At 47.7% G+C, this 24,812-nt stretch overlaps 2 protein-coding genes across 14 annotated transcripts in view; one reads left to right on the top strand and one right to left on the bottom strand.

Annotated features, from left to right (window-relative positions):
* PSMC1 (proteasome 26S subunit, ATPase 1) overlaps positions 1 to 24,812 on the top strand; it is a 1,015,066-nt gene that overhangs the window by 142,471 nt on the left and 847,783 nt on the right. The gene's annotated exons all lie outside the window — the stretch shown is intronic.
* FOXN3 (forkhead box N3) overlaps positions 1 to 24,812 on the bottom strand; it is a 467,440-nt gene that overhangs the window by 249,743 nt on the left and 192,885 nt on the right. For 11 of the 13 annotated variants that reach the window (XM_050799096.1, XM_050799098.1, XM_050799104.1 and 8 more), the window contains one exon: positions 7,572 to 8,128. In XM_050799096.1, coding sequence (XP_050655053.1) covers positions 7,572 to 8,114 — 543 coding nt within the window. In that variant the 5' untranslated portion in view covers positions 8,115 to 8,128. Of the gene's footprint in view, positions 1 to 7,571; positions 8,129 to 12,385; positions 12,749 to 24,812 lie in introns of those variants that run through there. The other 2 variants (XM_050799110.1, XM_050799103.1) reach the window with 2 other exon arrangements.

Here is a 24,812-nt window from a genome sequence, read left to right as displayed (position 1 = left end):
GCCTGGGCGACAGAGCGAGACTCCTTCCGTCTCAGAAAAACAAAAGCAAAAACAAAAAAAAAACGGCAGTATGGGTCAGGGAGGTGCACTTTCTTGGGATCACAGAGGATGCTGGTATGAATGGCTTCCTATTCCAGGGCCTGTGACAAGGGAGTATTTTTATTTCTGGCCCTTCAGAGACCCTGGTAAACTCTCAACCTTCTGAGGTGACATAGCCTATAGCACAGACGGCAGAAAGCAGCCCGCCTGGCAGTGGGCACCAGTGAGAAGGAGGCCGTCCTCAGGCAGAGCATTTCCAACGCTGGGCAAGGCAGCCCCAGGTCGAGGATGAAGAGAATTGTCACTTCACCCAGAGACCTCAGAGGAGCCTCACACACATTACAAAATTACACATTCCACCCACCCAGTATTACACTAATTCTTAGGAATTTACACATCTGAACCAGACCACACTGTCTTCCAATGTGCATTATTTATCCAAAAAAATAATAATAATAAGTTATCTCTTCCTCCTAAAAGAACCATCAATGAGACAGGTAGGTTGACTGGTATCACGGGAAGGGGAAATGCTCTTGATTCTGCATTCACAACACCAAGAAGAAAAACCTAGAAGCAACTGCTTACATGGGGTGCTGACACATAGAGGTGCAACCTCAGTTTCTTTTTTGGTTGTTGTTTTTCTTTTTGAGACAGAGTCTCACTCTGTCACCCAGGCTGGAGTGTAGCGGCGTGATCTCCGCTCACTGCAACCTCTGCCTCCTGGGTTCAAGCGATTCTCCTGCCTCAGCCTCCCGAGTAGCTGGGATTACAGGCACCTGCCACCAGGCCTGGCTACTTTTTGTATTTTTAGTAGAGACAGGGTTTCACCATGATGGCCAGACTGGTCTTGAACTCCTGGCCTCAAATGATCCCTCCTCCTCCTCCCCCCCCCCCCACCACCCCACCCCCGGTCTTGGCCTCCCAAAGTGCTAAGATTACAGACGTGAGCCACCACACCTGGGTGCAACCTCATTTTCAAAACTGCCTTTGAAAAAGAATCTCATCTACTGAAAGTAAACGTGAAGAGAACAGCAAATTAGAGAGAGAATTTGTATAAACAGTGTACATGCAGGGAGAAAAGCTTCTGCACTTGGCTCTGATGCCACTGAAGGGGTCCTATGAGGCAGGGGGTCAGGACAGAGCCTGGAAACCGGAAGCTGAGCAGGCAGTTGTGTGCTCTGTGCAGATGCAAGAACTTTACATGTACCGACAATTGAGCCCCATCTCAACAGTACAAAAATATACTCTGTATTTGCCTTTCTCTATCTTGTACCCCCAAAGTTAATTCTGGGTTTATTTGGGTTATTTCAATCCCCTGTAACCCATAGTCATAGGCTATTTAAAGGAAGCACAGAGAGATCATCTACAATGTCTGCTATACTGAGAAGGCATGGGCAAGCACCAGGGGTAAGCACATGCCCTTCAGAATTGGAGGGAACAGGGCCAGGCATGGTGGCTCACACTTGGGAGGATCGCTTGAGGACAGGAGTTCAAGACCAGCCTGAGCGACACAGCGAGACCCCATCTTTACTAAAAATGTATTATTTTTGGAGACAGGATCTAGCTCTGTCACCAAGCGATCTTCCCAACTTAGCCTCCTGAGTAGCTGGGACTACAGGTGTGTGCCACAACCCCCAGCTAATTTATTTATCTTTTGCAGAGATGCAGTTTCATCACGTTGCCTAGGCTGGTCTCAAACTCCTGGGCTCAAGTCATTTGCCTGCCTCGGCCTCCCAAAGTGCTGGAATTACAGGTATGAGCCACAGTGCCCAGCCCTACAAAAAAAAACAAAAAAAAAAAATCTCAAAATTAGCTGGATGTGGTGGCATGCACATGTATTCTCAGCTACTTGGGAGGATGAGGCAGGAGGACCACTTGAGCCCAGGAGTTCAAGGTTGCAGTGAGCTATGATGCCAGTGTACTCCAGCCTGTGTGACAGAGAGACCCTGTCTCAAAAATAAATTAAATAAATAATATTTTTTTAAAAAAGAATTGGAAGGAATTAGGATGAACTCATGTTCTACACTTACTAGCTGTGCAACTTCTAGCAAGTTACTTAACCACTCAGGGCTTAACTCATCATCTATTTTAAGAAAGAAAATAATAGGGCCTACTTCATAGGGTTTAGTGAGGAAGAAATCAGATACTGCATATGGAAAGCACAAAGCAAGCATGCCTATATTTATAAGCTAAAATTGTATTTAAAGCACTCCGCTCTGGATATAATAAACATACTTTTGTACAGTGTTTCCTTTATAAACCCTTTGATGACAATGTTTTTTGTTCAAGTAGCAAGAGGAAAGGTTAAAAAAAAAAAAGGCACAGAAATAGAAATACACACATACCTTATAATCCAGCCTGGAAAAAAATAACTGCAGTCTACTTCTCATTTACAAGTAGTCAGAGAGGTTAGTACATGCTAATCTTACACTCCTAAGTAAGACCTGTATTTAGGGAGTGTAAAACTTAATCCCAGACATTAAAACTCTACCTTAATTGATTTAGGCACAGATCATCCATAGACGAAATGGAAAAAAAAAAAAAAAAAAAAACTAATGAGCAATTTTATAGAGTAGGGAACAGTGACCTCACATGAACCCATGGCTCAATCTCAGCTTCCCCAAGAGGGGGATGACCAGGCTTTTGGAAGTGATATATCAGGAAGGACACAGGGCAACCCAGAATGTAATCCAGAATGTGACCCAGACGTTCGTACTTCCTTCCATTTGACAGCAAATAGGAGAGAGACAAGCAAGTTACATGAAATCACAAGGAAGTAAACAGAATGCAAGTACTGTAGAGCGTAAGCCATGGGTCTCTTGTAACACGGAAGGGAATTAAAAAGGAAAGAGGGCATAGGAGTGCTGCAGACTGACACAGACAGGAAACATCACAAAAGGCACTGCAGGAACCACATTTGGACCCTAATTCAAACAAACATTTTGTAAACAAGGATATCTGAATATGGACCTGGTATTAGGCAACACCAAATAATTGTTCGTTTTGTTAGGCGGGACTTTAGCATGGTTATTATATAAGAAATTGTCAATTATTCTTATGCATACTGAAATGTTTGAATTGTAAATGTCATTTGCTTCAAAATACTTCAGCAAGGCTGGGTGCAGTGACTCATGCCTATGATCCACAGCACTTTGGGAGGCTGAGGCAGGAGGATTGCTTGAGACCAGGAATTTGAGACCAGCCAACAACATGGCAAAACCCTATTTCTATGAAAAATACCAAAAATAATAATAATAATAATTAGTCAGGCATGGTGGTGTGCACTTGTAGTCCCACCTTTGGAGGCTGAAGGCTAAGGCTGGAGCCTGGGAGTCTGAGGCTGCAGTGAGCCATGATTATGCTACTGTGCTCCAGCCTGGTCAACAGAGTGAAACCCTGTCTCAGAACAAAAAACCAAAAAACAACTTCAGAAATAGCAACAACAAAGAAGAATAAATAAAAGAAGTGTGACAAACCTTTGTCAACTACTGAATCGGGATGTGTGTTATGGGGGTATATCAAGTCATTATACTATTCTCTGTGTGTTTGAAAATTTCCGTGATTCAAAAATAAAAATAAAACTCTTATCTTTTGAAGTCCTTTAAGAGATAAAACGAAAGCCAGACTGTCTCTTTTGCCTTGACTGACTCATTCATGAGAACATGCTCTTGATGAAATCTCAGCAACTGCAAAGACCTCATGAGGGCACCTACTTCAGGGATTCTCAACCTAGCTGCACGCTGGAAACACCTAGGAAGCTCGGCAGAACTACCAGTTTTCCCACCTCACGCCTAATGAATCACCATCTCCAGAAAGGGGCCTGAGAAAATGGGAATTTTTTTTTTTTTCTTGAGAGAGGGTCTGGCTCTGTCACCTAGGCTGTATCTCAGCTCACTGCAACCTCCCCCTCCCTGGCTCACGCCATCCTTCCATGTCAGCCTCTAGAGTAGCTGGGACTACAGGAGTAGGCCACCACGCTCAGCCAATCTTTTTTTTTTGTATTTTTTGTAAAGACAGGGTTTCACCATGTTCCCCAGGCTGGTCTCAAACTCCTGAGCTAAAGCAATCCTCCCGCCTTGGCCTCCCAAAGTGCTGGGATTACAGGTGTGAGTCACCGTGCCTGGCTGGGAATTGTTTTTTAAGTGCCACAGGTGACTCTGATGCAATCTAGTATGTTTCCTCCCCAACATGCCAGCCAAACAATTGTCCAGCAGGGTATGTGTTCCGAGCCCTCAGGGACAAGGATCACACAGGATTCCACATTTTCACTGCTACGTCAAGCCTAACCGTATTCTTCACTTTCAGAAGAAAATTAAAAGTGGAATAGCTAATTCACTGCATACAACTTGCAAGGTTTCAATTTTCCCGTTCAATTTAAGGTACTTCTCACCAACATTCAGGTGCATTTAGTCACTGTGCTGAAGGCAACTTCAATGTGGGAGCTCCCGCCAAATAAAATCTCATGGTTAAAAACAAGTTTACCCATAGAGGTAAAGGAGCTTTCACTGGGCAGAATATCAGGGAGAATGCCGTAGTAGCAAACCCCAAGTGACTGAGCCACGTCAATGCCCTGGAAGGACCTGGGTGTACCTGAGCATACCTGGGAGCCTGCACCTCTCACAGCAGCCAGCAGCTGGCCTGGGGGAACCCAAGAAAGAGTAGAAAAGTGGAAAAACTCACACCTCTTGCTTTGTTCTCACAGAATCCCAAATGCTGGGAGCAAACTCCCAACCACAAAACTGACTGGCATTTGATCAGAAACATGTCAATACAGGTCAGGATGGCTGGGAAGCCAGAACTGAACGTTTCATAACATTAACAATCTCAGGTCTTTAAAACCATTCTCTTTCAACAAGTGATATCTGAATTTATCCGGACTGACGACCTTCACTCCTGGAAAACATGATTCCCAGAATCCAGCGGTGGGGGATTGCATGGGGGGAGAACAGCTCCTCCCGGTGTGCCTCAACACACGGCATCCAACACCCACTTGTCACTCCCAAGGCTGATTGATGAATAATGCTCCCGAGTCTTGTTGCACGCTCTGGCGTTGGTCTTTTCTAACATTTCAGAGTGTGCATTTGCTAAATTACTTTTATGTGCACCGGCATTATGTCAAACATGAAGATTCAGGCAGGCAGGAACTTGCAGACTCGTTTTACACCAAACTAAATGCCCTGTTTGTTGCTTTATCACTGCCATGCGGCTTTGGGGGACCTGAGCAGCACTTTCTTCTCCACATTCTGTCTGGAATTGCATTCGGAGACTTTCCCTTTCTTGCCACAAAGACCCACCTATACAGAAGCTTTAAATACCACAGACTTGGTTCTTTACAGGGGAGCAATGAATGTCCTCTAAGCTCAAAGAATAATCTTAAAGCACTCAAAAAAGCCAAGTCCAGAGGTGGCTCTCCAAATGCCCAACCTGAGATACAGAGGAAGGAGAAAGAGCTTCATGGTCACGGAAATTCCTCTCCCTGATTAAAGGGATGCACTTTGATGGTTACAGCTACACAAAAATAAGGACCTGAGGAGGAGGGGCCCAAAAACTTATGAATATTCAGATCTGCACGCTCGACCCAGGCATCATTTGCACCAGTGATCAAAGTAAATCCCTCCTTAGTGCCCACATCTTTCCTCCCAGGCAACACCCCTCCCCAAGCCCTGCGTCCCCACCCCCCATCTCAAACAGAAACTGAGTGAAGAGCATTTGCACACAAACACATCCAATTTGAGCAAGGAGCAATAGGGCTAGGCCACTTCCTGATTCATACTCTCCCATGCCAAAGACAATGAGAATATTCTCACGCTCAAGATTCTACTTGAAACAGTGACATGCTGCCAGAAAGAAATTAAAGGCCCCAGCCCTGCCCAGCCACTGACCCCACACAATGGTGGTCCTGCATCCAAACCTGAACTTCAAAAAGAGGGAGAACCAGAACTCCAGCTGCACAAGGCAGCATCATTAACACAACACACAAAGCGGGAAAACACAGTCACATGAAAACTTAGTGGAGGGAACTTTTTCTGGCCATTTATCTTAACTGTGGCTGCATTACTTTTCAGGACTCAAAGTCAGATCACAATTTTGTTGTCCACTTCTTAACAGTCGCCCAATTTCTACTACACCTATTACATTCCTTAAAACAAAAATAGGCCAGGCGTGGTGGCTCATGCCTGTAATCCCAGCACTTTGGGAGGCCAAGGTGGGTGAATCACTTGAGCCCTGAAGTTTGAGACCAGCCTGGGCAGCATAGCGAGACACCATCTCTACAAAAAGTATAAAAATTAGCAGGGTGTAGTGGCATACACCTGTGCTCCCAGCTCCTTTGAAGGCTGAGATGGGAGGATCACTTAAGCCCAGGAGGTCAAAGCTGCAGTGGGCTGGGATCATACCACTGCACTCCAGCCTGGGTGACACAGCAAGACCCTGGTCTCAAAAAAAAAAGAAACGAAAGAAAAGAAAAAAGAGAAAGAAAGCAAATTATTAAAATCATCTTCTTTTCACTGACCATGAAGTACAAACTATGGCTTTAAAGCAGGGGTCCCCAACCCAGGCCGTGTCCCAATCAGTGGCCTGTTAGGGATGGGGGAGAAGGGGGGGCTGCACAGCAGAAGGTGAGCATCGCCAACCTGAGCATCGCCAACCTGAGCTCCGCCTCCTGTCAGATCAGCTGCAGCATTTGATTCTCATAGGAGCACAAACCCTACTGTGAACTGTGCATGTGATGGATCTAGGTTGCATGCTTCTTATGAGAATCTAATGACTGATGATCTGAAGTGGAACAGTTTCGTACCAAAACCATCCCCCCTGGCCCTCCACAAAATGGGTCCCTAATGCCAAAAACACTGGGCACCTCTGCTTTAAAGTCAATATTAAACCTTTTTAAAGTCAGTCTCTAATGGGACCCTCACTCTGAGCCAGGAATTTCAAAGTTGTCACTTATATAGACACCAGATTTCATGACAGTCACCTGGGCAATTCATGCCTGTTTAGTCTTGGAGTGTAAGTATACTCAAGTCTCTTCCCAATGTTCATCACTGTCTACTTATTCCAGAACACTGGAGAAATTTCCCTCCTCCTCGTTCATATTCAGGGAAAAAAAAGAAACACCATTTTTCTCTAGCTCATGGTGGCAGTTTTTTTCAAATACATATATATACACATACTTCACGGTTAATGGCTGCCCTTGGAATACTGACCTTTGTTAAGACTCTAAAACCAAAGTGAACCATCCACACTGAGGGATGATAACTGAGAACCAAACAATTCTGCAAACCACCGTTTTATCTTTATGGAAACCCTATCAGTGGGAAACCCTCAAATAGTACAAACGCTAATAAACAGTACATAACTAATAGGCTTGGGGAAAGGAAATTCTTTAAAATTATCTAAATGAATTAAATAGACTAAAACCTACTTACAACTGCTACTTTAATGCGGTGAACAGAAATTCATTTTTAATAGAGAAAAATTTTAAATTAAAAAAACAAAAAAAAAACAAACCTTGGGTTCCAGACACAGAGGCTTACCTGACTCCTCTCTTTGTCCACTTTCTTAAAACACTTATTCAGTGACAAATTGTGTCTCACGGAGTTTTTCCACCCAGTAGGTGCATTTGCAAAATACGGAAAATGTTCCAAGATCCAGTTGTAGATATCCTTCACTGGCAGGCGCTTGGTCGGAGAGTCCTCGATGGCCATAAATATGAGGCAGCTGAAGGAGTAGGGGGGTTTGCAGTTAGGGTTCTGCCTGGCATCGTAGGGCATGTCAGAGTGGGCGGGGGACGGGGGGGTGTCATCGTCCAGGTCCTGGACGGGGCTGACACTCCTGAGGACCGACTCCCCAAAGCTCTTCAGCAAGTTCTTGCTCTCGTGCAGCCAGTTCAGGTTGGTCAGCTCTTCATCTTCCATGGCCCCCTCTTCTAATCGGATGTCAGGCAGAGAAAAGTCGAGGTCATCGTCTTCCTGAAGGGCCTTGGAGAAACCGCTGCCCCGGTAACACTGACTCAGTCCACTGGAGACACTAATTCCTGAGCTTTCTGGCTTCTTACTGGGAGGCATGACTGGACCCATTTACGTGAAGGCTCCTAGTAAAGACATCACAAAGAAATGATGAGCTGGCGAGGCCCAAAACAGAAAGGCAGACTGTGCCCCTCTGACTCTGTTGCTTCCCACGGCCGCCTCTGTGGAACCCCTGCCACACAGGACCACCACCTCGTGACTCCCACGCTGAGCAACGCAATCCCACAATTCCACTACAGATAGGCTGATGAGAAAAATCAGCCCACTGTTGATATAGCAAGGCGACCTGATGCCCCTTAAATAAAACAAGACCGATAACACCAGGCATGGTGGCTCGCGCCTGTAATCCCAGTACTTTGGGAGGCTGAGGCAGGAGGATTGCTTGAGACCAGAAGACCAGTTTTAAAGTACATTAAATTTTATTGCGAATTATCTTTTCTTCCGAACAGAAGAAAAGCAAGTAACTTCAGGCACCACACGAATACATGGGAATGTAAGATAAGCCATTAACTGAAATTAGAACTGGTGAAAAAAGGAGAGCAACTGCCAGTTTCAAGACAGTAAATTCAATTCAATTCAACAAAACAGGCCACAGAATCCTATCCCTCCACCCCGACCCACCACCATCCCCATTTTTATCAATGACCTAGAACATGGAGTAAAATAACATCTGATGAGAAAAGAAAACGAGGAGGTGGTACATTTACAAACAGAAAGACCCCTACAGACGCAAAGCATGTTCAACCCTCCAGCACCCAATGTAACACAGAAAGAACAGTAAAGATAACCAAAAAGGTCTCCCACTCTCTGTAGCGCTAAAACAATATGCTTGGTTTGAGAGTGTTATGTTTTAATTCCCCACAGAAACAACCGGTAAGAAAATCAAGCATCTATCTAGAAAACAAATGAACAGGCTGGGCATGGTAGCTCATGCCTATAATCTCGCCACTTTGGGAGGCTGAGGCGAGAGGATCACTTGAGCCCAGGGGTTCGAGACCAGCCTGGGCAACATGGCGAAACCCTGTCTCTACGAAAAATACAAAAATTAGCCGGGCATATGCCTGTAGTCTCAGCTACTTGGGAGGCTGGGTGGGAGGACTGCTTGAACCCGGGAAGCTGAGGCTGCAGTGAGCCATGACTGCACCACTGCACTCCAGCCTGAGCAACAGAGTGAGATCCTGTCTCAAAAGTTTTGAAGAAAGAAAGGAAGAATGAAAGGAAAGGAAGAAGGGAAGGGAAGGAAGAAGGGAAGGGAAGGAAGAAGGGAAGGGAAGGGAAGGGAAGGGAAGGGAAGGGAAGGGAAGGGAAGGGGGAAGGGGGAAGGGAAGGAGGAAGGGAAGGGGGAAGGGAAGGGGGAAGGAAAAGGGGAAGGGAAGGGGGAAGGGAAGGGGGAAGGGAAGGGAAGGGAAGTGGGAAGGGAAGGAGGAAGGGAAAGAAGAAGGGAAGAGAAGAAGAAGGGAAGGGAAAGGGAAGGGGGAAGGGGAGAGGAAAGGAGGGGAGGGCAGGGGAGGGGAGAGGAATGGAGGAGAGGGGAGGACAAGGGAAGGGAAGGGCAAGGAAAGGGAAGGGAAGGGAAGGGCAAGGGAAGGGCAAGGAAGGAGAGGAGAGGAGAGGAAGAAAGAGAGATGAATGAACATATTTAAAAGCAAAGACATAGGCGTGGCATGGTAGCTCATGTTTGTAATCCCACCACTTTGGGAGGCTGAGGCAGGAGGATCTCCCTTGAGCTCAGAAGTTCAAGCCCAGCCTGGCCAACATGGTAAAACACCATCTCTACCAAAAAAATACAAAAATTTGCTGGGTGTGGTGGTGTGTGCCTGTAGTCCCGGCTACTTGGGAGGCTGAAGTATGAGGATCACTTGAACCCAGGAGGTTGAGGCTCACTGCACTCCAGCCTGGACAACAGAGGGAGACCTTGTCACAAAACAATAAATAAAATTAAAAAGGCAAAGATGTGACCCTTCTATGTCTCTTAAATGTTCATTAACACTACATCTAAAACAACTGCCGCTTCAGCTGGGGAAGCTCTATTAGGGAATTCTGGAAGGCATAATCCTGGGAACTAACCAACCAGCCAAGGGTGCCAGTGAATTAGAGCACCTTCCCTCTTCCAAAAGGTAGAACCTGCTAGACGCAAGGCCTAAGGGGGAGCTGTCATGAGAGGCCCAACTGTTTTGTGTGTTTTTTGTTTTTTTTTTTTTTTTGAGACAGAGTCTCACTCTGTTGCCCAGGCTGGAGTGCAGTGGTGCGATCTCGGCTCACTGCAACCTCTGTCTCCCAGGTTCAAGCGATTCTCCTGCCTCAGCCTCCCGAGTAGCTGGGACTACCGGCGTGCGCCACCATGACTGGCTAATTTTTGTATTTTTAGTAAGACGGCGTTTCACCATGTTGGCCAGGATGGTCTCGATCCCAAAGTACTGGGGTTCACTCACAGGGAGTATTTCTTTCTATCAAATAAGGAGGTTACCCTGACACATTTCAGAGAAAAAACAAGCTAGCATCTTTAGGCTTGGGGAAACAACAGAGTCTGGTCTGATCCTGGCTTTAACTTCTTTATGAACGAATTACTTGTCTTTCTTAAAAGTTTCCTCAGATCCCATCAGAAAATTTTCTGATGACCAGCAAATGCCCACAGTAGAGTATAAAAAAGAACTACCCAGCCACTGAAGTCAACTTTAGCTCTAAATGAAAGTTTTATGTCTCCTGAGCTTCCAAACAGGAAAATTATATCATGGCTGACAGTAAAGTAATTTAATTGCACTGTTGCTATGACAACATGCTGCTCTCTTTCTTTTTAATTTGCTTATTTGTCAGTAGCTTCCCAGAGGAACTAACACGCTATTCTCCATGTTTCCTTTTGTTTTAAGCAAACACTGCCAGCAATATGGTTTTAGGAGAAAAAGTGGCATTGTCACGGAGAGAGGGTTATGGGAGTTCAGTACCCTTGGATCCTGTGTGCGCTTTGTGCTGGGACCCCGTACTCTCCAACCGCTCACTGCATCCCTATAAATCCCGCATTTTACAGCAACAGTGTAAAGAGCTGCTGATCACTACAGTTCCATGTAAAAACAAAACAAAACTAAACAAAAAAAAAAACAGTTCCCAGAAACCACAGCTGAGGAGTTTTCCATTATTATACTCTAACTACAGATTTCGCCAAATCTTTTTTTCCTCCTGTTTTAGAGGGAAAAAAAAAGAATCTGGATCATGTGAGTTGCAGTTAAGCAAACATTTTTAATCTGCTGCCAACAAGGCTGCTCCACCAGATACGCAAATAGTTATTCACTGGTGACCTCCTTACAACTTTACACACACACACACACACACACACACACACACGCCCTCTTTTGTTTTTTATGACTTGCTGTGTTTTGTTACCCTTTTTATTTTTTAACGGAGAAAATGAGGCAAGAAAGCTTAGTTTCTCGCCTAGTAAACAGAAGGTCTCCAAATAACTGACAAAGACATTACTGGCCCAGCTCTGAACAGATGTTTGATGCGAACTTTAAAAAGTTAAGAAATCCTCCCAAAGCGGAGCAGGGCAGTCGCAAGTTTGGGGGGCCGAGTCACCCCCCACCCAGCACGCGCGCGCGCGCACGCACGCGCTTCACTCTCGTCTACTGTACTTGTCAAAAACATTTCAAGGGGACCTGCGGGAGTGGCGATTGGCTGCATCCCGCGTCAATCAGCGGCGTTGCCGGGCAACGGGGAAAACTGCTCTTCTCCCCGTATACAGGGCAATTGGGAGCTCGCATACCTTCACTGCCGGTCAGATGTCATAAACCTTTTATTGGCCGCACCGCGGCGAGCCTCGAAAACAAATCAATAAAAGCCCGCCGTCCCCCAACTTATCCAGGGCCCAAGGAGGGTTTCAAAGAGGGCCGGGATGAGGGGGGTCGGGCCTCGGGGTCTCCGGAGACGTTCGTTGCCTGTGCCAAGTCTGCACAGTTTGGGGGGGAGGGATCTTTGTTAGGAGCCTGTTTCTCATCTTGGGGTCTCCACTTGATCGGAACCCCCTCCCTGGCCCGGAACGGCGGGGACCCCGTCCTCCGCAGACAATACCAACTCTGTTCCTTGCGGGCTTTTCGGAAACCGAGGCACCGGAAAGCAGCACGCACGTCGGGGCAGGAAACTCTTCGGACCCGGCAACTTCCCGGCTGGGGGCTCCCGGGCCCCCCACCCGACCCTCCCCCCAGGACCTGCGGGGTCCCTCGTCTTCCGAGAGCGGCGAGGTAGTCTCCAGGACCGTCTCGGACGCGCCTCCCGCCCCGGGTGCCCCCCGAGCCCACGCGGGAGCCTGCGGGAGCGGGGCGCAAACTCACCTGGCCGGAGCGGGGCACGGGGGCGCGGGGGAGCCGCTGCCCTTCAGCGGGAGCCGACAAACTTTCGCGGGCGCCCGGCGGGCATCGCTCGGTGGCCCCGCTAAGGACGCGCGGGAGCGGCGCGGCGAGCCCGGGGCGGCGGGCGGCGGGGGGCGGCCGCGGGCGCGGGCGGCAGGGGCGCGGGGGTCGCGGCGCGGCATGGGACCTGCGGCGTCCGCCGGGCGCGCCGCGCGTCCTCCCGCCGGCCCCGCCGCTCTCCCCGCCCCGTCCCGCCTCCCGCTCGCCTCCGCCGCGGCGCGTCGGGCCGGGGCGCGCCGAGCGGCGAGAAATTGTTTCCACTGCAAACAAAAAAAGGCGACACATGACCAGGCAGGAGGAGGGGAAGCGCGGGGAGGGAGGAGGGCGGAGGGAGGGACAGAGCGGAGGGCGGAGGGAGCCGGAGAGAGGGAAAACGTGGGCCTGGCCGCCAGCGGCCTGGGGCGCGGGGCACGGACCCGCCGGGGCGGACCCTGCCCGCGCCCCCGGCATCCACCAGGACGCAGCCAGGGCCGAGGCTGGGGCTGGGCCGCGCGGCCTCGCCTCCTGGGCCCCGCGGGGCGGGGGTGACCGGCGTGGGTCCCGCGACCCGGGGCGGCAGCGACCGTGGGCGGTGGGGCAGGTGGGGCAGGCGGCGCGTGCCCTGTCCCCTCCCCGGGCTCCGGCCACACGAGCGGGCCGGCGCTTCGCTGCTGGCAACGTGTCGCGGGAACGCTCCTACCCCATCTGCATGCCTTACATGGCTCGAAAGTAAAAATAAAAAGAATTACGATGCGGGCGAGGCTTGTGGGGGTGAGAAGAGGAGATTCCGCTTCTCCCGTGCTGCGTCCTGATAGGACCCCCAGGGCCTTCCGAGCCCTCTCCCAGCGACCACCTCGTGTCCCGGAGGTAGGCACCGCAGTGTCCCATCCAGGTGGCCGCGTGTCTCCCGAGGGAGGGCCGGTGGCCATTACAAGGCAAGAGGCACGTCCTAAAGGCCACGCCGGTCGGGCCTCTCCAGTGGGTTGTGCGGAATGCCCCGGCCGGCCTAGAGTGAAAACAGGTCTCATTTCCATCTCAGTTTGAGCTCTCAGGAGCCAGACTGACCATTCCCAAGCCACCCAGCGAAATGGTGCAGCTACCACTCTAAGTCTCTAGGCACCTCCAAATAATAGCACCCACTGCCAAAGCCACACCAACCAGCCGCCTTAGGAGAGGATGAGAGGAGAGAGTCCAACAGGACACCCTGGTGGTGACAAAAATAAAAATGTGATTGCACATTACTCCCAGGTAGTGAAATCAGTTGGTTCCTCTGCAGAAGAGAAGCCCAGGGCACCCTTCCTGCCACCCCGTCCTGAGGCAGTGGACAGGACATTGTGAGCTGTCTGAAGACTACAGAAAAGCCAGCGAGTAGACCTGGAGAAAGCTTTCTAGCGTGCAGTACTTTTAAACCTAGCCAAAAGGAGGGACTAAGGGAAACACCAGCTAGGCTTCTGAAAATTTTTTCTATCTCAAAAAATAGACCCCCCATCTGAGAATCATTACCCCTAACAGAAGTTCAAGATGGCAGGTTACAAGTCTTCAGCAAAGGTGTGCCTTTCAGACTCACAGGAGACCTTACCTCTTCCAAGTAGTGTGGTATCTCCCCATCAGGAGACAGTTCGGAGGTGGAAGCCCAGGGGTAGCCTGAGGTCATCCAGCCCCACCACTTTGATTACTGAGCACCTGACGCCACCTACCCAAAGTCACTAAGCAAAAGGCACAAGGTGGCAGAGACAGGTCAGATGATCTCTGAAGTCTCATGCCAGAGATTCTCAGGGTTAGAAGTGGTAACAAAGCCAGGTTGAGACAATGTGTGCCCTGCTCTCCTGTAGCTCTGGCTAATGCAGGTCCCGCCCCTCCATCAGCATGTCAGTTGAGGGCGGCTTATTCTCCTCCAGAGGAACCAAGGCCAGAGACCTTTGTCCAAGCCCTTGCTGGCCTAGAGAGGATGAAATCACCCCTTACGTCTTCTTCCATCCCCAGCCCCCAAACCACCCCCCAGGTCCCCCAACCACACTCACACAATAGCCAGAAAATTAAGTAGAGCTGGCATCTTATTTTCACCTGCTCCAGTCCCCGCCTGCTTTCTCAGAGTTCAAAAAGAGGGGATGTGAGCCGAAGGTGATTGCACATGGAATATGTCATTCCATGTGTGTTTTTGCTGCTTGCATTCTCAAACACATTTCTTAATTTCTCTCTCCCATTACAGTTGCAGCAAGAGATGTGAGAAGGTGTCACCCTGAAGAGGAAGTGGTGGACCAGCCCTGCCTGATGTGGACAGCAGGGGACACATGTCTGCCTGTCTATGTGAAATGAGGGAAAAAATGCTGAAAGCCAAAGGAGGGTTTAATGTGGCCTTTTCCACCTTCTAATTCCATAGAACCTCAGCTCTGGGACTTGCTTCCTGACCTAGGGTGCAGGGGCCAAATTTGTTTAGGAACAACCCCATTCGCAATTCCCCTCATGAACTTTCAGAAAGGACCCTTGCGTCTTAGATCCTGAGAAGTCACAAATAAACAAGCTGAATTGTCTAAACCATTGTCTTGTCTACACTGTTTTACAAACACATTTAACAGCCGAATGGTATATGCCCCCTAGAAATCACTTTGAGAAACACTTATTTCCTGATTGAGGACTTGATGGGACCATTCTGCAGCCCCATCTGGGCATGGGCTGGAGAGCACATAAGTATCTGGGAGCTGGAAGACCTCAATTCCAGGCTTATCTACCCCCATCAGTGTGGGACCTCAGTTCCTCCTCCAAGGAGAAGAACGCCCCTCCCCTTGATGTTTTGTGCATTCTTTTGCTAGATGTTTCTCTGGTCAAGAACATTAATCCCCCTACACACACTCTATTGGTTATTAGAGCAGCACGGCTATTTATGGAATAGTTAAGTATAAAACCTGATACGCCCTGCCCAACTTGAGGCAGTACAACTGAGTAGGTGAGCAGATGCAGTCAGGAAGACCTGAGTGACTGCCCAAAATGGGAAGAGTCCGAGGCAGGCCTGGAAAGACAGTCTCCTGGGGAGGGATCCTGCAAAGAGACTCGAGTATAAGAGGAAATACGGGGAGGCTGGGCAGGCACATGCCGCTGGGCTGCGTGGAACCATATGCCTTTCCTGCTTCCCTCTATAGGTCTGCTCCACTCTCTATCCTGCAGGCTGGCTTCCTCTGCTCACTGATGGCCACACAGGACTGCCAGCAGCAAGCCCTGAGGCCTTCTGACTTTTAGCACCCACCACCTTTGGACTGCCTCAAGTCTTCCATGACATAGTTTAACTTCTCAGGGAAATAGTGCGATTGGCCTAGCCTAAGTCACGTGACTCCCCTCCGGGCATGGCCCCCCACCCCTCCCGGCTGCTAACAGCAGAGACAAAGGACATGGTGAAACATCTGGGGAAGGGAGAGGAGATGACTTTGGAAGCGGGATATCTAATAAGGGTGGGTTGGTATTTAACCTGTGGAAATGGGGAAGGGGTGTTTTTGACCCGAGCTTCTCACCTGGGGATGCCCATCTGAACCATCCAGAAGCCACACCTAACCAACTAGAGTCTTCTAGGATGGTGCCTTGGTATGTGCCTTTTGAGAAAGCACAAGGGGATGATTCTGCTTACAAACTGATGTTCCAGGAGAAACTGATGGCACAGAATTACCAAATGTGACTTGATTGTAGAAGAGGAGTTCATTTACTGAACAAGTATTTGCTGAGTGCCTACCAAGTGCATGGCATTGTGTTAGGTGCCAGAGATAGACAGTCTTTGTCCCTACAGAGCACACAGATTAGTGGGTAAGAGTGCAAGCATCGTATCACCAAACTCCTTGAATAGCAGGGTGAGCAATTTATACGTGTTAAAGTCAGAGGGCAAAGCTGGCTCACTGAATATTTTTGAGCCCAGAAGTTGTACTATCAGAGATATGAATTAAAAAAAAAAAAGATGGATGGGGATGGTGGACCCAAGATGAATTTCAGGAGACGAAGGTAGAAACTGGAAGATCAAAAACCAGCTGAACAACTCAGAAATCACTGCAGTAATTCATACAGAACAGAATGAAGACTTTTTTTTAAATATGTGTTTTTAAAAATTGAGGAAAAAGGCTAAAATAGTGGTTCCCTCTGAAGGTTAGAGTTATGGGGTACTTTTTTGTGTGCTTCTTTCATACTTGTCCATATTTTTCCAATGGTCTACAATAAACACCCATTACATACATACATATATATATACACATTAATTTATTTGACAGGGTCTGGCTCTGTCATCCAGGCTGGAGCACAGTGGTGCAATTATAACTCACAGCAGCCTCGAACTCCTGTGCTCAAACAATCCTCCTTCCTCAGCCTCTAAGTAGCCAGAACTACAGACGCATGCCACCATGCCAGGCTAATTTCTGTGTAGAGATGGGGTCTCACTATTTCGCCCAGGTTGGTCTCAAACTCCTGGCCTCAAGCAATCTTCCTGCTTCGGCCTCCCAAAGTGCTGGGATTACAGGCATGAGCCACCGCACCTGGCCCATTACATTTATAATGTTATAAGGGGGTTGGGGGGGGCGTCCATTGGAGCAGTGGTTCTCAAACTTGAGTATGCATGGGAATTACCTGAAGGGCTTGTTAAAACACACACTGCAGGCCCCACCCCCGGAGTTTCTGGTTGGGGAGGTGTGGGCTAGGCCCAAGGATGTGAATCTCTCACAAGCTCCCAGGTGAGGCTGCTGGTCTGTGGACCCACTTTGAGACCCAGTGAATAAGAGAAGAGTCAGTGAGACTGGAAAAAATGAATGCATGAGAGTCTTCAAAGAAAGAACCAAGAGGATTTGTCAAATGATTGAATATGAGAAGAGAAGGGGAGATTATGTTCAAAGATAACTCCTTAATCATGGCTTGACTAAGAGTCTCTTTGAGATAAGGTCTGAGAATGCTGTTTGTAAAAGTAAAAAACTCCTCACATCCCGCTGTGGAAAAGAGAGAGCGCCCCTCAGCTGGAAGACCCCTAACATCTTGGTGTGTGTAAAGTCCTGGTCAAGCATCATTTGAACTTTCTGGTCACCATCTCTTGGGACTTTCCTTTTGTGCCTTCTTGCTGTTTACTTGACAGATTCTGAAGGGTGGAGCCTGGGAAAGGACTTACTAGAATTTCTCCAGCAGGGAATGGAGCCAGGAGGCTTACTTTAAGAGGGAAGGGGGGTGTGTGGTGAGGGAAAGTACAGCCGAACTGGTAGGGTGAAGTTCATCTGCTCAGGTGCCCGCGCCAAACCTGAGCTTGTCAAGCCTCCTGCTGGAGGCAAAATGGAAACATAGAACCTGTCAACTCCTCTTTGAGCATAAACACAAATGTGAGCCGATGATCTAGAATCTAGATTTACTCAATTCATTCCGTCAACAAGTATTTATTAAGCACGTAGCTTATGCCCAGTAAAGAGTGGAGGAGACTGGGAAGAGGCCAGGAGAAACAGAAGACATGGCACACCTGCCCTCAGGGAGGAGTAGGTCTATGAGCATTTTTTTTTTTTTTGAGACGGAGTCTCGCTCTGTCACCCAGGCTGGAGTGCAGTGGCCGGATCTCAGCTCACTGCAAGCTCCGCCTCCCGGGTTCACGCCATTCTCCTGCCTCAGCCTCCCGAGTAGCTGGGACTACAGGCGCCTGCCACCTCGCCCGGCTAAGTTTTTGTATTTTTAGTAGAGACGGGGTTTCACTGTGTTACCCAGGATGGTCTCGATCTCCTGACCTCGTGATCCGCCCGTCTCGGCCTCCCAAAGTGCTGGGATTACAGGCTTGAGCCACCGCGCCCAGCCGTCTATGAGCATTTATAAAGCAACCATGAATAAGCAAACACACACATAGAGTCTAATTCCAAGACCAGCAGTGGCAAGGCGCAGTGGTTAGATACAGACTAGGTTTGTACTCTGACCTTACCACTTACTAGCAAGCTAACCTCAGTCAAGGTTCTCAACTTCTTTCTATCTACCTAGTTTTCACTTCATAGGGCTGTTGTGAAGATTAAATAAATTAATCTTTGTAAGGAACATAAAACAGGGCTCTGGCACTTAGTGAACGCTATTTTTTTTTAAGCCAACAAATCAAAAGGAAAATCTTCACATATTCGACTGCATACCAATTTAGAATTGTGTGTAAAATCATGGGTCATAAATAAAACTTAAAAACAAATGAGGAAATATTGGCCATGCAGATGACACAGGGTTAAATATTTTTAATTTATAAATCTTACAACTCAATGAGAAAAAAAAATTATCACTCTAATAAGAAAAGGGGCAAATTCACAAAAAGAGAAACAAAAATGAGATTATCCCCATGAAAAGACTCTCAAACTGTAAAAATCAAAGAAATGCAAATTAAAGCAATTGTGATGTCTCATTTCATCTATCAGAATGGCAGAGACTTAAAAGAACGAACCATGCCAATGTTGGTTGAGGCACTGGTGGGAAGTGGTATAACTTTTCAAGAGGACAGTCGCAAAACGAATTAAAATTTAAGTGAGCATGGACTGATCCTAAATTTCCAACTTGTAGGAATTTATCCTAGGGAGATCCTATAATAAGAGAGTTAACTTCCCCGCCAGACTGACTACTGGGAAGAGGCAATAAACCCTAAGAAAGCAGGACTCCAGCCTATTAGATTCAGCAGTGCACACCTGGCATTTATGCCTGGCAGAAGACACTCAATAAATATGTATTGAATAAATTAACTGAAGGATGCAACAATGTATTTAGGAGGATTTTGCTGGGACGTTGTTTAAAATCACACAAACTTGGAAATTGCCAAAATAAGAGGCTAGAGGCATATTATTACATTCTATGGGGCACAGTGGGGCCATGTTCCCTTTGTTTCCTTTCATTTGCATTTTCCAGTAGTTTTAAGTGAGGCTTTCCCTTTTCTGAATCATTTTCACATTCTCAGAGACTGTACGTGTGAAACAATTTGCAAACATTTCATAAAGTAAGAGTTTAGGGGAAAATGAATACGTTGGCAAAGCGTTTCACAAAATTAAAGCATTTTGTGATCTTTTCAATCAGGAGGGACAGAACGATCCCCTTCTGAAAAGCCTGGTGCTCTGAGCAAACAGGAGAACTGCTAAGTACAACAAACATTATATCCTGTGTTCTGAGGTCTATTGTCTGGCCGTGGGAAGGCTTTTGGTTTATAGGTTTTGAATATCAAACTTTCTCTACAAACTCTTATGTAGGCTCCAAGATTCAAGAGTTCAAAATACTCTTGAATTAAGAATTTGTGGGGGAAGGCAGGTGCGGTGGCTCGCACCTATAATCTTAACACTTTGGGAGGTCGAGGCTGGGGACTGCTTGAGCCCAGAAGTTCGAGACCAGCCTGACAACAGAGGGAGACCTGTGACTCTGCAAAAAAAAAAGAAAAAAGAAAAATTAGCCAGGCATGGTGGTATGCACTTATAGTCCCAGCTACTCAGGAGGCTAAGGTAGGAGGTTCACTTGAGCCCTGGAGGTTGAGGCTGCAGTGAGCCATGATCATTCCACTAAATATGGTTACAAGTTATTTTTATTTTTCAGATTTGATAGAAAATCTGTGCCCAGCTGAGTTACCCCACATGACTAGAGCTACTAATGCTTCTCCTGCCCCAGGGATATGCATGACGCTTATCTGATACAACAGGAGACCAACTCTCTGAGTTCTTGAACTCATTTTATTTACAGCTGACTTTTTTTTGTTGTCTTTTCTTCTCTCTTCTCTTCTTTTCTGACAGAGTGTCGCTCTGTAGCCCAGGATGGAGTGCGATAGCACGATCTCGGCTCACTGCTACCTCTGCCTCCTGGGTCCCGGTTCAAGAAATTCTCCTGCCTCAGCCTCCAGAGTAGCTGGGATTACAGGCACATGCAACCATACCCAGCTAATTTTTTTGTATTTTCAGTAGAGACAGGGTTTCACCATGTTGGCCAGGCTGGTCTCGAACTCCTGACCTCGCGATCTACCCATCTCGGCCTCCCAAAGTGCTGGGATTACAGGCATGAGCCACCATGCCCGGCCTGTTTTGTTTTGTTTTTGAGACACAGTCCTGCTCTCTTGCCCAGGCTGGAGTGCAGTGGCTCAATCTTGGCTCACCGCAACCTCTACCTCCTGGGTTCAAGTGATTCTCCTGCCTCAGCCACCTGAGTAGCTGGGATTACAGGCTTGTGCCACCATGCCCGGCTAATTTTTTTTTTTTTTAAATAGAGACGGGGTTCACCATGTTGGCCAGGCTGGTCTCAAACTCCTGACCTCAGGTGTTCTACCCACCTCGGCCTCCCAAAGTGCTGGGATTATAGGCGTGAGCCGCCGCGCCCAGTCTACAGCTGATTATTTTTATTCACAGTAGTTGCGTTCTGTAAAGTGCCACAAACACTGAATTAACAAATCCTGAATCATCGCTCCTAGGGGAAATATGGGGTTAGGTTCCTGCGAGCCTCCACTCACAACACTTTCATCAACCAATCAAAACATAATTTTACTGATATATTATCACATCATAATTTTATTGGTATTTATTTTATCTGTGTTTCCATTTAAGAAGCTTTTTGAATATATATTGTTGCTTCATTCACAATGAACTATGCCAAAAGGACGCTTATCTAATACACATTTTATCCATAAGGCACATCACAGCCTTCCTGCACTTGGAAACACTAGATAGCACTACAGCAGTGCTCGAGCTCCGTTTTAAACAGCAAAATCAACAAAAATGCAAAAAATGTGGTACTAAACTGACCACAAAAAGGATACTTGGAAAGCCGAAACAAGCGGGCAGAACATCGCTTTGTTCAACCTCAGCTGGGAACGTGCACATCGAATGACTCATTTGTACATGTCCGTGAGTGACCACAAAAGCATCAGGAGTACTGATTTTTTTTTTTTTTTTTTGAGACAGGGTCTTGCTCTTGTCACCCAGGCTGGAGTGCAGTGCCATCACCTCGGCTCATTGCTATCTCTGCTTCCCAGGTCCAAGCGATTCTTCCTGCCTTAGCCTCCTGAGTAGCTGGGATTACAGGCGCCCACCATCACGCCCAGCTAACTTTTTGTATTTTTAGTAGAGGTTTCACCATGTTGGCCAGGCTGGTCTAGAACTCCTGACCTCAGGTGATTCACCCGCCTCGGCCTCCCAAAGTGCTGAGAAGGCATGAGCCACCATGCCCGGCCAGGAGTACTGATTTTGAGATTACAGATAAATTTTAGCAAGAAGGTGAAATAGCAAATACAAAAACTACCAATGATGAGGACTGACTGCATTTAACAAACACCGAAATAGCACTTAACTGGGTGCCAGACAGTGTTCTAAAGCTCTGAAAATATTCACTCATTTCAGCCTCACATTAATCATGTGAAGTAGGTACTATCATTATCCCCATTTTATCAATGGGGAGTCTGAGGCACCGAGAGGTTTGGCCACTTGCTCATCATCACACAGCTGGTAAATGATGGAGCTGGGATTTGAACCCACACAGTGAGTTTGGGAAAGCTTCAGATTAATCCAGAACATTTGGCTTCTTTGAGAACTTCTCCGGGGCCCAGGACATGAAGGATGGGACCAGTGGGGCTCAAGGTAGAAAAAACTGTGGCCAAGAAATAGAAGAGGAGGGCCGGGTGCAGTGGCTCATGCCTATAATCCCAGCACTTTGAGAAACTGAGGTGGGTGGATCACTTGAGGTCAGGAGTTCAAGACCAGCCTGGCCAACATGGTGAACCCTCGTTACTAAAAATACAAAAATTAGCCAGGCTCAGTGGTGGGTGCCTGTACTCCCAGTTACTTGGGAGGCTGAGGCAGGAGAAGTGCTTGAACCAGGGAGGTGGAGGTTGCAGTGAGCTAAGCTCGTGCCACTGCACTCCAGCCTTGTCAACAGAGTGAGACTCTGTCTCAAAAAACACACACACACACACACACACACACACACACACACACAAAACAAGAGGAAGAAGGAAAAGGGGACTTTTCTTTTCCTTTTCCTTTTTTTTTTTTTTTTTTTTGAGACGGAGTCTTGCTCTGTTGCCCAGGCTAGAGTGCAGTGGTGCAATCTTGGCTCACTGCTGCAACCTCTCCCTCCTGGGTTCAAGCGATTCTCCTGCCTCGGCATCCCAAGTAGGTGGGATTACAGGCGTGCGCCACTGTGCTCGGCTAATTTTTTTTTTATTATTATTCTTAGTAGAGATGAGGTTTCACCATCTTGGCCAGGCTGGTCTCCAGCTCCTAGACCTTGTGATCCACCCGCTCCCGCCGCCCAAAGTGCTGGGATTACAGGAGTGAGCCACCGCGCCCGGCCGGGACTTTTTAACTGAATGAAAAGGCACCACTTGCAAAAACTCAAAGTTCAGCTTCTATGTCATAATCAACAAAGTATGGTGTATCTTTGTAATAAAAAATAAATCAACTAGATACTGAACGTCACCAACAGACTGTAAGTGCCTTGAGGGGCAAGGGACTCTGTTTTCTCTTCTGCTCATAGCACAAGGCACAAACATTGATCACTTAACAGGAAAAAAAAAAAAGTTTCCTTTTTATCCCTCTCTCAAGCTGGCATCTATTACCTCTACAGATCAAAGAAAAGTAGCCTCATCAACATTTTCCTCCTCCAAAGTTTTTAAGAGATTTTATTGTTTTCCTCTCTTTAGTGAGTACACCAAGTACCATAGTCTCATGGGTTTCGCTGGCTAAGTCTGCCAAAGTCTTATCCACGCCAAGAAATAACTTCTCTCGTTTTACTTTTCCAGAGGGGTGTGAAAGAAAACAATTGATTCTTCTCTCTAGGATAGTCTTTTTAAAACAAAGTAAGAGCTCCCAATTTGATGAACTCTCTGAGAAACAGAATATAGATTAAATTATTACTAACATATTTCCCCGAAGCACAAAGTTCTTTTTTGGAGATTAGCAATTTATTCCACTTATTACAACAGCCAAACCTGAAGTCTCTTTTCATTGGTTAGTCAAGTTCACCAACCCTTTCTGTTTTGAAATCCTCACTCCTTCCCAAAATAGTGTTATCTTGTGCCTTTAATATTGAGGTTGAGGTGCAGGCAAAAGGTGTCCAGAAATTGTGAGACGTGACTGCATGTGAGTACTCATTAAAGGGGCTGGGGCTGGAAAGGAAGCAGGCAGGTGAATTGCTAGCTCTTTCTGTGGATACGTTTAACAGCACCTCACTTCTCTGCACTCAAAGACATGATTCTGACTGGTTTCAAAGATTTGGCCCCCAAACAACCAGGCGTCCTTTTTAAGTTGGCATTTCTTCCAGAGAGGAATCCTGAACATGTTTCCTCTATGCCTCACACAGCGCCAGGCCAGCTGTCTAACAATATGGGTCCCGGAAGGGGGTGCTGCCCACGTTGGTGACAGCAGCCATGAGTGCCTGTTGCTCGCAGCAGACGTCAGAGAGACCTCAGCACAGGGGTCCGAGCGCCTGGTCAAGGCACCCTGCGCAGGCCTCCACGTCCCACGAGTGCCTGCAGAGGCTACCTGAGGACCAAGGTGGGCATGCCACAGTGTCCTGGACTTCCGGATGGAGGCCAGTCCCAGGGAGTAAATGGCAGAGTTCTCCGGAGGCTGCGCAGGCCAGGTTCAATGGGAGGGATGAACTTCATGACATCCGTTCCAAAGAAATCCCACCTGCTACTGGCATGCCTAGGCTTGTCTTCCCCACATACCAGCCTCCCAGGCATGTCTCCAAGGGCTCAGTGAGGAGGCAGCTGCAACAGCTCGCTTTCTCTTAATGATTTGGAGTGGGGAGGCACCGAGATGGGGAAGAAGTAATGACCATTCCCGGTGATCCTGGACCTCCGCGTTGGCTGCGATCTTGAAAAGTCATGCTGTCTACCCCTTTGTAGAAACAATGCGGTTTTCTTTGTCCCTGGAAATCTGGCCTCATGGATTTATTTGCTGTAGCAAGTTTCTTTACCCTCATCACACTGATGTTCAGAATCGAAACAGTTCAAACCTACCCTGAAACATCCTTCTCCCTCCAAATTCCAGTGACATCCTCGGCCTAAAACGCTTGGCACCATGTGGGAGACTGGCTCCGCTGCCTCACAAGTCCCCTGCTTGCTTTTTGCTTTTGAGTAGCTTGAATATCAAACCAAATACAAAGGAAACATACCCAGGAGTTGCTGGAAAAAGCTCATTTCATCCACCTCATTCCCTCATTCTCTCTGGCAGACACAACTGATTTTTTTTTAAGCCTGAAAAACTTCTCATTTAAACTTGGGGTGCAAAAGGCATGTGAAGTGGGAGAGTTCCTGCCTGGACCAGCGCAGGGTTAGCCAGGGAAGGATTCAATGAAATACAAAAGCCAACACAGACCTGAAGGGGAACAGGCGGCCCCAGCAACAACTGCCAAACTGTCATTTTGCTCCGCGGCTGAACAG

Source organism: Macaca thibetana, chromosome 7 (genome assembly GCF_024542745.1).
Source record: "Macaca thibetana thibetana isolate TM-01 chromosome 7, ASM2454274v1, whole genome shotgun sequence".
NCBI classification, from domain to species: Eukaryota; Metazoa; Chordata; class Mammalia; order Primates; family Cercopithecidae; genus Macaca; species Macaca thibetana.
The sequence above is the reverse complement of the archived record's forward strand: the minus strand, read 5'-3'. Positions and strand labels throughout refer to the sequence as shown.